The sequence below is a fragment of the Stomoxys calcitrans genome, chromosome 5 (assembly GCF_963082655.1).
Source record: "Stomoxys calcitrans chromosome 5, idStoCalc2.1, whole genome shotgun sequence".
In the NCBI taxonomy this organism is placed as follows: Eukaryota; Metazoa; Arthropoda; class Insecta; order Diptera; family Muscidae; genus Stomoxys; species Stomoxys calcitrans.
The window spans coordinates 143162014-143175067 of NC_081556.1; the positions used below are offsets into that span (position 1 = coordinate 143162014).

At 39.4% G+C, this 13054-nt stretch overlaps 2 protein-coding genes across 2 annotated transcripts; one reads left to right on the forward strand and one right to left on the reverse strand.

Moving 5' to 3' along the window:
* The first annotated feature begins 5079 nt into the window (after positions 1–5079).
* On the forward strand, positions 5080–7046 carry LOC106094833 (large ribosomal subunit protein eL19). The gene is made up of 3 exons (XM_013262067.2): positions 5080–5152; positions 5293–5399; positions 6438–7046. Exons 1-3 carry the CDS (start codon positions 5148–5150, stop codon positions 6944–6946), a joined length of 621 nt encoding a protein of 206 aa, XP_013117521.1. The 5' UTR covers positions 5080–5147; the 3' UTR covers positions 6947–7046.
* Positions 7047–7102: 56 nt separating this feature from the next.
* On the reverse strand, positions 7103–12605 carry LOC106094831 (m-AAA protease-interacting protein 1, mitochondrial). The gene is made up of 2 exons (XM_013262066.2): positions 12051–12605; positions 7103–7660 (listed from the first exon to the last, which is right to left on the reverse strand). Exons 1-2 carry the CDS (start codon positions 12516–12518, stop codon positions 7217–7219), a joined length of 912 nt encoding a protein of 303 aa, XP_013117520.1. The 5' UTR covers positions 12519–12605; the 3' UTR covers positions 7103–7216.
* Between the last annotated feature and the right edge of the window lie 449 nt (positions 12606–13054).

The window sequence follows — 13054 nt, forward strand, 5'->3', positions numbered from 1 at the left end:
TAATGTCAGGAGTTATAAGAATATCCTTCCTGCCAAATTTCGAGAGAATCGGTTAACAAATGACCAGTGGAATGACTTGCGAATAGTGGAATGCTCCATATGGAGTAGCTGTAACTGGGCCCTAATTCTCGCATCCGCAATCGACTTATTTCGATCTAGTTTCGCATTTTTTGGATGGCGACAATTTATCAATTTAGGATTTTGGTAATTTAATAAAACCATGGCAGCCGGTTGTACACACCGGATTGACCCGATGGAATCCTTCATCGGCAAGGGCTGCCGACTCAGTGTACGTGTTCGTCCTTTTTTCGTCATGGGAGAGGCACATCCCGGAGTTCCTTCTCCGCACCCTTCTGGTCCCTGGTTCTGTTCGGTTTGCCATAACCGCCTCCATCATCGGACGGTGTCGGTGAGGTGTAACCGGTTATATGGAGTGCGTACATTTCCGATTTTGCTCTGGCCTTAGATAACTAAGGGTGGTATAGTCATACTGAATATGTTGCAAGGTGCTGTACGAACTTAGACAGCAGAGGGTCACAAGCGTCGTAGTCATCGCCTTCAGCGTCCTCGTCGTCGGACTACGTGATCCCCCCCGACTTCTCTCGTGCGGAAATATACGCAACAGCAGGATCCCAGTCCCAATATTGCCAGGCCAATGGCGGAAATGTAACATTTTTTGCAACTGAATTGCAACGGTCTCCGTGGCAAGATCGACGAGATTGTGGATTTTATGGATCGAAAGAACACATTTGTTGCAGCGATCCAGGAGACAAAGCTAACCAACACCTGCAGCTTCCACAGTTGTCACAGATACAATGTGCTACGTAAGGATCTCTCAAGGAATGGAGGTGAGAGATTGGCCTTCGTGATACACAATTCCGTGCAGTATAGAACCATCTAGCTTGCGCCTAGCGCTAGTGACCATTACATGGATTGCATGGGGATAGCAGTCAGGTCCGGTACTGCCGAGATAGAGCTATACAAAGTGTACATACCGCCGGTTGGTAGTTGTGTCCCAATTATTGGCCAAGCTTACAAACCCGACATAAGTGGGTTATTATCTGGTCATAATCGTCTGATGGATGGACCTATCAAAGTCATTCGACACGGTCAGCCATGCCAAACTATTTGAGGACATTGCCAACACTTTCCCCTCCAGCCAGGCTTGAAACACTGGTTCGCGAATTATCTGTGTTGTCGCCAGTCATTTGTGAAATTTTGGGATAAGGAGGCGAATCACCGTAGTGTGAAAAAGGGAGTTCTTGGCACTGTTTAACTCTGTCTATCCTCCATTCCACTCCCTCCAGATGGCATAGAGATCGTATCATATGCAGACGATTGTACGATCATGGCATCAGGCCTCCCTCCATTATTGACATTTGCGATGGGTTGAACGTCTACCTCAACGAACTTGCCTCATATTTCGCTGCAAGAAATCCGAAGATATCCGCCACCAAATCTTCAGCCACATATGTTCACTACAAATACGCGTGAGATGAATGCTGAGCTGACTGTGATGGTCGATGGAGAAATGATACCGACCATCAAGTGTCCTAAAATACTTGGCGTCACATTTGACAGCTCTTATACATTCTCCGCACATGCCACAGCAATTTGCGATAAAGTCAAAAGTAGTCACTTGCCGGCAGCACTTGGAGTGCAGACTAAAAAACCTTGTTGACCACTTACAAAGCAATTGGCCGGTCTGTGGTAAGTTATGCAGCGCCAGTGTGGTCTGGTCAGCTTTGTGACACGCAGTGGTATAATATTGAGATCTATCAGAATGCCGCCCTACGAACTGCGACGGGTTGTCGCCACAGTTCTCATGTGGACCACCTCCTCCATCAGGAGACAAAGATCCTACCAGTGCGAAGACATAACTACATGCTGGCTAAACAATACCTTTTGAGCTGTTATCGCAAAGACCATCCAAATCATCATCGATAGATATCCACCGCCCAGATGCCTTAAGGTATATCTACATGATCTAGAGCGTGAAGTTCAGCGCTACAATAGAGATCCTCTTGATCAAGCGGCATATCCAGCAGGTCTAGTCAACATTCATGCAGACACGGTGGCAGATGCGGTAAATAGCTACCGGGTGAATGTAGTACTTGAAGAACGACCGTCTCCGATTGCACCTGAAGAAATTGACCTCCCTCGGCAAACCAGAGTAGTTCTGGCTCAATTACGTTCCGGCAGATGCAGCCGCCTCAACTTCTACAGAGTAAGGATGGATGCCGACGTGCAAGATGTATGTCCCGATTGTAACCAGGGACCGCACGATACATGTCACCAGTTTAAAAATTCTTTGGAAACCTATTTAATAACTTGTTGAATTTGATGGGGTCTTTATAAAAAAGGAAAATGTTTAGCGATAAACCTTTAATTTCATCAATATCGGACAAGGTAATCGAGAATCAGGCGTTAATGGGTTAGATTACTTTCTAACATTTGCGTCATATGAGGCGATAAACATATTTTCACACAAAAACATATGTGGTCAGCCCACTTGTATCTTATTGCCCAGGCTAACTTATGTCGCCCAGAGGACTTTGTTATATGGATTTCCGGTTTCACTGATGCAAAAAGAGTTTAGCAAGATTTAAATAACATAAAATTTGAATTTCAAACTTACTTAGGATTCTTCTGGTGGTCCCTTATTATACGTTTTCATGTCTTCGTATTGGTCTCTGTGGGACGTTTAGGTTATTTGGAGACATTTTGCTGAGCCTCTGTAATTATTTGTATTGGCAAACATGCCTGAACTTTAGGCAACGTTTGAAAACTACTATTCAAATCAAGAGTTGCATATTTGCTTGATTTCGTTTCATTTGATAACGGGCAGCATGGTTAACTCAATACAGAGCCCTGTATTTAGCTTAGTTTGTTTAAATAACCAGATCTATAAATTCCGCCAATCGCTTGGGCGGCGTCCAGAGGCAACATTAGTGTTAATCAAACCAATGCCGATCGAGGCTGTTGCCAAATCTACTTAAACGGTTTGTCTCTTTTTTATGCTTATTTCTGTTGCAAAAGGCTGGAAATGTTTCCCAAGAACGGTATTCACTAGGTAGTTATTTATCACCGCTGCCAGGTATCATGTTGTTTGATTCATAAACTAAACTACTTATACCCACTCACTCGATGGTAATCGCGGCTACCACAGACAATAAATGAGGGTCTGTGGTGATGAGTCACTAGTTACCCATGGAATTAGCTGGAAACTTGCAAAGGCTACCACGGAGTTCAGATGGCTGTTTCCACCAAAGAGGGTTAGAAATAGAATAGGGGGTTTCTGCTTGGTCTTCCCAATACTGCAAAAAAAAACTCACACTTTTACTTCTCACACTTTTTGGTTTCCCTCTCATTAAAAAAAACAAATAAACAATCAAAAATCCCGTTAAAATGTGATGCCAGACTTACAATACTAAATAAGTTAACATCATGGTACAATAAGAAGGTAAGTCAGTTGCCCGGTTGCGGAGTTTTAATAGCAAACACATGGTGGCAAAAAACGAATTAAACCTGCCTACTTTTTGCTGAGAAAGTACGGATTTATCAAAATGAAGCGTTGTTATATATTGTACAAATAAAACCATTAGGGCTCGAACAGAATGAATGCGTTATTCTTTTTTTTTTGAGCGTCGCGTTGGAAAATGCAACTCTACAAACTAATATTACAAAAGCGACGCGCATTAGGGTTGGTATTCTATTCTGCTTTCGGAATAGTTGCGGAAATCTTTAATTGTTTCGCGAGGGGAATTTGACAGTTAAGTTTTGTTTTTGTTTTCATGCCACAAGACGTTAATTATCTGTACCTATGTTTTATTTTTTTTTTTTCGCAATAAATAACATAACAAATAGAAAAAACGAACAATTGAAACCAATAAAACAAAAATGATTGACAACATTCCGCCTGAAAAGCTGAAAAGAATACTTTGCTTTAGTTAATAAAATTTCAACGTTGACAACGGAAATCGATCGTCATTCTGTGTTGCCGTAAGGGTTGGTATTCCATTCTGCTTTCGGAAAAGCAGCTGAAATTTTTTATTCTCTCACGAGCGCAATTTGACTGCAATCAAATGATTTTTGTTTCCATACCAAAACACGTTTCTTTATCTGAACTTATTGTTTTCTCTATTTTATATAATTTTTTCTCAAGTAAATAAAGAAAAACGAAATTTCATAACCAATAAAACAAACTAAAATGATTCCGGCTATAGTTCCAAGTATTGCCACTATAATAGCTTTTTGCCATTTGCTTCAAAATAAACAGAGCATTACTTTCCGCCGATTTTCGGCCAACGTGACTTTTTTATATGGAGTTTGACAGCATACCGCTCGAAAAACTGAACAGAATACTCAGCTCACGGGAAGTGTGTTTTAAGGCGTCAAAGTGTAAAATTGTTTTATTTTGAGCGTTGCTTCTTTGGGATTTGATTGCAGAGTTGCATTTTCCAACGAGACAACCAAAAACAATATATTGGGTTGCCCAAAAAGTAATTGCGGATTTTTCATATAGTCGGCGTTGACAAATTTTTTCACAGCTTGTGACTCTGTAATTGCATTCTTTCTTCTGTCAGTTATCAGCTGTTACTTTTAGCTTGCTTTAGCAAAAAAGTGTAAAAAAAAGTATATTTAATTAAAGTTCATTCTAAGTTTTATTAAAAATGCATTTTCTTTCTTTTAAAAAATCCGCAATTACTTTTTGGGCAACCCAATAGTTTAGAACCATAAATCACATAAACAACGAAAAATGGCGCGAACTATTTAGTAACATATTCAAGATCAGAGTTGCACTAATCACTGATTTTCACAGATATTGCACTCAATATTTTATTGTTGGGCAACTGCCACTTCCTGTAGATTAATATATCTTGATTGCACCATATGATTTGTGGGAATGAGACCATCTTCAATTGTTTCGCCATGCCGCCTAGCAATATATTGTACTTTTCGTTTCATCGATAAATCATCCAACTTTTCCTACATCACCATATAAAAATACAGCTCTGAAGGCTGGCAAGCATATTTTTGACTACGAATTCGAACATGTGCTTGATGGTGATTTTCGAAAATGGCTGCTGTTTCCGTTCAACAATTTTTCCTGTCTTTCTGAAAAGCGACGATTACAGGTCGACACCATGAGGTACGAATTTTAGTGAAAAAATGAAGAAAATAATATGAAAACAAACCATAAATGCAATGCAATACATGCAAATGCAAGTGTACGCTATGTTGCCAATGAATTCCACTGAAATATCTTCCATTTTCTTGCATTTTTTGCAGTTCGCTTAAACTTCAAAAGAGGCTGGCAGCCTCGGTAATGCGATGCGGCAAGAAGAAGGTTTGGTTGGATCCCAATGAAATTAATGAGATCGGCAATACCAATTCCCGTAAGTATAGTGTGCAAGTGCTTGTGCAGGCATTGAAAGGAAATTTTGGAGTGCAGAGGATAATTTTAATATGGTCTTGAAATACAACTACAATGTGAAATAAAGTTGCCAGAAAAGTTTAGCGAAAAACGTGTCATGCGCCTCGACAACAAAAACAAACCAGTGCAGTGTTGGTGGTATGCTCGCTAGTTGGTGAATAGTAGGAGATTTTAGTGTTTTTATCTTACATTGAGGTTAGAAGGACTAGCCTTACATTAACCGTGGAATACAAGATAAGAAACCTTGGTGTTCAATTAAAAAATAATTGACTGCATTTTTTTTTAGATTTTAGATGCATCTGAGTTAAAAGTTGAAATGCCATAAGTATAAAGAATGGATAGACCAGTGCCGCCTTTCCAGACCCTTTGATAAGTGGCTTTGTTTCAAGTTCGGTTTTCATTAGTTGCATACAAACAAAAGCGAGCAGACTTCTGTCTCAACAATGGATGTTGTCTGGGTTAAGTTTTTAGTTTAATAATAAACGAATTCTTTTTTATAGCCAAGTCCACCTTTCTTGGTAGAAAAGTGGAAACATTTTCTGGTTCTCGGCATGATCCGAACAAAGTCGACTAGTTTAGTAGACAGTCATGCTAGGCTATTACATATTTCACAAGTTGTGAAATAACTTTTAATAACAAAGGTGGATGTGTATTCGTACAAGAAATCCAAAAAAAGCTCAATTCTTTGTTTACGTTTTTTTTATTAGTATTGCAAATGCAAATTCTCAAACCGAAGTCCCATCAAAAAACAGCGGGAATGCTTCTTTGGTAGAAAGAGAGCTGCGGTACTGAAGTTTTAGCCAATGAGGAGATGAGTTGGAGAGACAGTTTTAAATGTCACCAATATTTTGTTGGTGTTTAAGGGGGAACATATTTTGATGTCTTAAAAATTTATTTCTGCTACCTTAATCCATCCTCCCTCTACGCTTCATTCCTTTAATGCCCACACGCTATCCTTTGTTTGGTTTTTAATTTTAACGATTTCCCTTCTGCTTTTCAGGCCAAAACATCCGCAAATTGATTAAGGATGGTTTGATCATCAAGAAACCCGTTGTTGTACACTCCCGCTACCGTGTCCGCAAGAACACTGAAGCTCGCCGCAAGGGACGTCACTGCGGTTTCGGTAAACGCAAGGGTACAGCCAATGCCCGTATGCCCACAAAATTCTTGTGGATGCAACGTCAACGTGTGCTGAGACGTTTGCTTAAGAAATACCGTGATAGCAAGAAAATCGATCGTCACTTGTACCATGACTTGTACATGAAGTGCAAGGGTAATGTTTTCAAGAACAAGCGTGTCCTCATGGAATACATCCACAAGAAGAAGGCTGAGAAACAACGCAGCAAAATGTTGGCCGATCAAGCCGAAGCCAGAAGACAAAAGGTGCGTGAGGCCCGCAAGCGCCGCGAAGAGCGTATTGCCAACAAAAAGCAGGAGCTCATCAACATGCATGCCAGGGAAGATGAAGCGGCCGCTGCTGCTGCCCAAGCCACCACTGGCAAGAAGTAAATTAGGCGCTAATTCTTTTTTTGTATTTTAATCATCTGATGTTGAGCATTATTAAAAAAACAAATTGGAAAATATGTTGGAACCCCACAAAACAACATAACGTGTGTTTTTATAATAAAAACTAAGGAGGATACTATAAAAAAAAAAACGTTCATCGCCTTTATTATTCTTTCAAATTAACAACTTTATTATCAAACAAAAACTTTAAATGAGAGAAAACAAAATTCAAATGACATCATTAGAAGTCCCTTGACGACCTTCTTGCTGCAATCAGTGTCGCTTCATTTCATTGACCAAATCTATGGGCTTAAAATGATTCACTATGTTAACCGTCCAGTCGGATTCATTGCCTTTGGTGAACTCCTTGACAAAGCGATAGTTGCATACGAAAACTTTGTCTTGATACTCGGGCATTGTGCCCATATTCCAAGGTATCTCTTCGCCCGATTCTCTCATCTCTCTGAGGCCACGTAATACATGGAAGACCATGGTTATTTCTACCCAACGTTTTTGAGCATCCTTATTGTCTTCGTCGAACATAATGCCAATCTGATAGGGAAAAGTGAGGTAGATATCGCTTTCTTTTACTTCCAATTGCCTTCTCTGGGACATGGACAATTTCTGGATCACAGGCTTAAGTTCATTAAGGGCATCGGATGAGACTAAATTAGTTAAATGAGCAAAGTCGCCGTTCATGAGCTTGGAGGAAACTACCTGGAGATAGAAAAAAGTTATAAGAAAATATATACGTTTTTATCAGAGAATCTGTAGTAATGATATGGGAGGCAATTGGGTAACTAAAATTCCATGCCATTGCCAAAAGATGGCTTAGTAGCGTTTTATAAGAAAATTTCTCAAAATTTTTTTCCAATGAAAATTTTGTCAAAATTTCATTTCTATAGAAAATTTTGTCAAAATTTCATTTCTATAGAAAATTTTGTTAAAAGAAGTACATTTCGGTTTTTTTATTTAAACTTTATAATTAATTTAATCACAATTTCATTTTCAATAAAAATTTTGTCCAATATTCTTTTTTACGGAATGTTTTATCAAAAAAAAAAAACCTAAGAAAACGAAATACTGTCAAGATTTCGTTTTGTATGGAATTTTTTATAAATCCGATTTTATACGAAATTTCTTTTCTATAGAAAATTCTGTCAAAACTTTGTTTTCATTTCATTTTTTTGTTGGATTGATCAGCTTCGACCAAAGCGTTTTCATAGGAAACTAGCTGGTCGGGTGTGCTTCGATACACCCTAAAGTGTTTTGTGGCCTCCTTTTGACATGATCCAAATTTTAAAAGAATTGATATTCCTATTTAACTCCCAATTATCTTTCACATTTCGGACATAATTTTATGGTGGTCAATTCCCCATGGGAATTGACCCCAATTTTTTTCACTATAGGAAAATGTTAAACAATTTTGCTGTAGACAATTGTGTGAAAATTTCATTGTTATTGGAAATTTTATCAAAATTTCTTTGCTTTACAAAAAATGCGTCAACATTTTGTTTTATAAGAAATTTTGTCAAAATTTCATTTCTATAGAAAATTTTGTTAAAAAAGAAGAGAAAAAAAAAACAAAATTTTTTAACATTTCGTTTTTATAGGAAATTTTTTTCAAAAATTTGTTTTATAGAAAATTTTGAAAAAAATTAGTTTTTTATGAAATGTCAAAATTTCGTAGGAATTTTGTCAAATTTTTTCAAAATTGTTATTTTATAGAAAATTTTGTCAACATTTAGTTTTTTTTAGGAACTTTTTTGTCCCATTACTCGGACCTGGTCTCCAATACCTTTCATTTGATACCCTTATTGTGACCATCGGACCAATTTCGGATATGGGTGGCGTTTTTGGGGTTAGGGGGAGTGTCCGCCTCCACCTGATATCTAAAAATTATATAGCCTATATTTCCTTCCAGACAAACGTACACAAGCTATGAACATTTTAAGAAAATCGGTTCAGCCAAGTATCATACTGGGTCTAATGGCGTTTTGAGGGTTGGCGTAACCTCCTATATATTTCGATCTGATTTTGTATGCCAGATTCGAAATCTACTCCCGAATGCCTTTCATTTGAGCCCCATATTGAAATGAAAAATTTGTTTTTATGGAAATTTTTGTCAAATCCGGGCGCGTCCGCAGGTTGCGGGTAGTGGAATGCTCCATACGGAGTAGCTGCAACGGCAGTTGCGAACAATCAGCGGTAGCGAGCGGAGAGTCTCAATGAGAGGCCGGGCGGCACCGGCTCTTGCACAATTACTGAGTGCCTATGATGAACGATATGACAAGGCGGGTTATTGGCGCCTTTAAATAACCAATTGTCACCCTGTTCCCGCGGCGATCGGCCCTATGAAGCGGAACGAGCTTGCTCAACTACAGGAGCTTGATGAGCATTGCAACCTCCACATGAAAATGTGGCAACAACAACAACAACATCAGAGCTATAACAACCAGGACGATAAGGTCACTAACAGTCTTGGAGTGTATGAATGAGATGGCTTCTGGCGATGCACGCGCCGGGAAATAGCGGATTAAGGGAGAACGAAATGGCATACGAATTTGTCATAAGGACCAAATACCTGCCATCAGAAAACTTGTTGAATGCAAAACTTTTCGGGGCGACGCAATCGTCGGCTGTGGGCAACGAGCGCGCATGAAGCACTGTGGAAAAGTGAAAGGGTCGGTAGGACGACAAAAACCCTATGGGGAAATCGGGATCGTGAAAAGATCAGACTTTTGCTAAAAGGAAGCAGTAAGGAGGTCAGTATGGCTTTCGGTCTCATTACGAGTCACATAGGACTATAGAACAGGTACTTCAAGTGACAGCGTGTGGGGAAGATGATTAGACATTAGAACATTTCCTATGTCAATGGCCGGCTTTCACATCTAACAGACTCCGGCACTTGGGTGAGGATATGATACCAAATTTGTAACAGCTTAGGGGCAGGAAATGGAAAACGATTAAGAATTATATGAGCAGCATGGAACTTCTGACATAGATCTCTTCGGGGATACTTTTCGGATTGAGAGCGTACAACAAGCCGATTAATGGTTATGATGGTTAGCAGTGTGTGGTACACTGAGACGGCAGCCCTTGCCGATGAAGGAATTCATCGGATCAATCCGGTACATACAACCGGCTGCCATGGGGTTGAATGGTTATGATGTTTGCTCAAAGTAGTATAAGGCGGATTAGAATACGCACCCTATTTTCAACATAACCTAGGTTAGATTCAAACGGACTCGCTTAGACAATTTAAGCCTATTTTGATACCACAGTAGCGACAAATTAGGTCTCTGGTAGTCCGAATATGCTACCAACTTGGCTATAGACCGATCTAACCCAACATCAATAGAAAATGATTGTACCCTAGGTTGGTTGGTTAGTATTTTGTTGTTGTTGTTGTAGAAGTGTGTTATACACTGAGGCGACAATGAAGAACTTCATCGGGTCAATCCGGTACTTACAACCGGCTGCCAAGAGATTGAGTTTTTGTTGTTGTTGTAGCCACATTTTCATGTGAAGGTGGCGATCCTCGTCAAGCTCCTGTAGGTGAGTAAGATCGTTCCGGTCCAAAGGACCGATCGACGCGGGAACAGGGTGGCGGGAACGTTGCCTATTCAAAGGCGCCAATAACCCGCCTTGACATATCGAGCATCATAGGCACTTAGTATTTGTACAAGAGCCGGTGCCGCCCGGCTTGTCATTCTCAGTGACTGCACTCGATACCACCAATTGTCCGCGACTGCCGTTGCAGCCACTTCGTATGGAGTGGAGTGTTTTCTGCATTGATTTTCAAACAACTCATTCATACAAATTTAATTTTAGTTAACTGATTGTTTTGGCACAATATTCTTGTGATAAATATGGTGTTTAAATATCATAGCTTCGAATAAAAATTTTAATTGTTCAATCTGTAATGAAGGATGAGAAGAGGATTTAGTTGGTATGAAATCAATAATTGTTTGTAAACTTGTCCTAGAGTTGCTTCCAAATAGATTCAAATAAGAGCATGGTAACATTTGTGGAATTGCACTAAATTTTCTGATGTAAGCGCGACTGATTGTTTGCCCAAAAGAATATTCCCCCTCAACAGCTATGGCAAATTGCTTAGTTTGTGTCAAAGGAGTTACTGAAGGTGTATCCATGCCCATTGATGTCCCAAGTGAATTATGCTTGGAAACTGATTTTGCCTTTTTTGAAGAATTTTTATCTACTTTACTAAAAGCTAGGATTATTTTCATGAGTTTTTTAAATTTGCTAAATTATTTTGATGGGTTTACCTTGGATGCTTTTCATTTTTAACAAATTATTGTTTTTGAATATCGAACAAAAAATCACAGATATGTATGTGAGTTTGAAAAAGGAAATTGCCTTATTTTGGAAAAAGAAAATGGGCTTATGTAGGCCGAAGCAAATCTTTTCACAAACGGCAGAAAATTTTTGACTGAATTTTTCTTAGATTTTCCGAGATGAAAAAACTTCTCTCATATCTTTAATGCCTTGGGGTTTCTTTTAATATAGCCTTATGAAAATGGAAACGACCAGAACGCCTAGATTTGAATGCTGGCGAGAATATCAAAAAAATCAACAGGTGGTTATTCCCTTGCTAAAGATTGTTGACCTATGGGGTTTGACGAGTATCGCTACCTCCACATAGAAATGTGACATTCATAATGAACAGAACCTTTTTTATGCTGCTTCGTTGAATGTTATACCACTTGTAGATGTTGTAGTTGCAACATCCATATTTACATGTAGAGTAAGCGATCCTCTTCAAGCTCCTATATGTGAGCAAGCTCGAATCGCTCTATAGGACCGATCGGCGCCAATAACTCGCCTTGTTATATCTAGCATCACAGACACTCAGTACTTAAGTAAAAGATGGAGCCGTCCGGCCTCACACTGAGTCTCCAATCGATACCGCTGATTGTCATCGCCTCTTGTGGTAATAGTGGTGTCTTGTTAGTACTCCTTTCAACTGGCACAATAATCATAGTATCACCTAAACCTCATATTTATGACATACAATTATTAATGAACACATCTACAAAGAATGAGAAAATCTTTTTATTCCACACTATTACTTGTTGGTGATTACCTGCATTGCCTTTTTGGCTCCCACAGCAAAATCTCGTATATTGAATTCGCGATCCATGTACGGCCGTATAATGAAATGTACCATTATCCAATTTTTCATGGAATTTAACAGTGATGGCCACATAATTTCTGGAAAATCCATTAATCGTGGTAAGGTACGTTTTCCCTTGGGCTCCGGTGTATTGTCATCCTCCCCGCCATCCTTATTAAGGCGTTCTTCCTTTTCGCGGGTTTCCTTGGATGATATATTCGAATATTTTCTATGGTTCAATGACCACCACAACTTTACATGGTCACCGACGACACTGCCACCACCATTGTTGTTTACACATTCCGGCTTTTCGTTAACTTTAGCACCACCGCCACCACAATTAATACTGGCCAAAGATAATGATCTTAACTGGGCATGTGGAATATATGCTTTGGAAAACGCATAAATTAGTTTGGAATTCCTCAATCCTATGTTCATATTACGCAAAAGGATAAAATTGTATATGAATGAAAAATGAAAACACAGAATGGAGCGCTGAACGAAGCCGAGGCCTAGACGTATGCAACGGCGTCGGCTTGGCAAAAATTGTAGCGGAGTCTTGCTGACGGCGCTGATAATTGCTGTGTTTTATTTTATTTAGTACAATAATACCGCGATTGACGTCGTGATTAAGCCCCGTTTACACTGCTCTTTAAGTCCGGATTTAATGGTTCAATCACCTTTATAAAATCAGCTGATGAGTGACTTAAATTCGGATTTAATGGCTCGATTATCTGTTTTCCCCTTATAAAATTAGCTGACGAGAGTCTTAAATCTGAATTTAATGAGCAGTGTAAACGGGGTTTTTGTGCAAAAAAATCGCAATGGGTGGCGGTCGTTCTCCAAGGACTACATTCACCCAATTACCGTATCTGCTACCGTGTCTGCATGAATGTTGCTTAGACCCGCTTAATATGCCGCTTGATCTAGAGGTTCTATCTTGGAGCGCTCAACCTCACGCTCTAGACCATGTA

Excerpts from the sequence above, each read along its gene's own strand:
- LOC106094833 (XM_013262067.2), top strand. Across the intron at positions 5,400-6,437 it reads GATCGGCAATACCAATTCCC|GCCAAAACATCCGCAAATTG; the intron begins GTAAGTATAGTG and ends TCTGCTTTTCAG.
- LOC106094831 (XM_013262066.2), bottom strand. The coding sequence starts at position 12,518 with ATGAACATAGGATTGAGGAATTCCAAACTAATTTATGCGTTTTCCAAA. Across the intron at positions 7,661-12,050 it reads GAGCCAAAAAGGCAATGCAG|GTAGTTTCCTCCAAGCTCAT; the intron begins GTAATCACCAAC and ends TTCTATCTCCAG.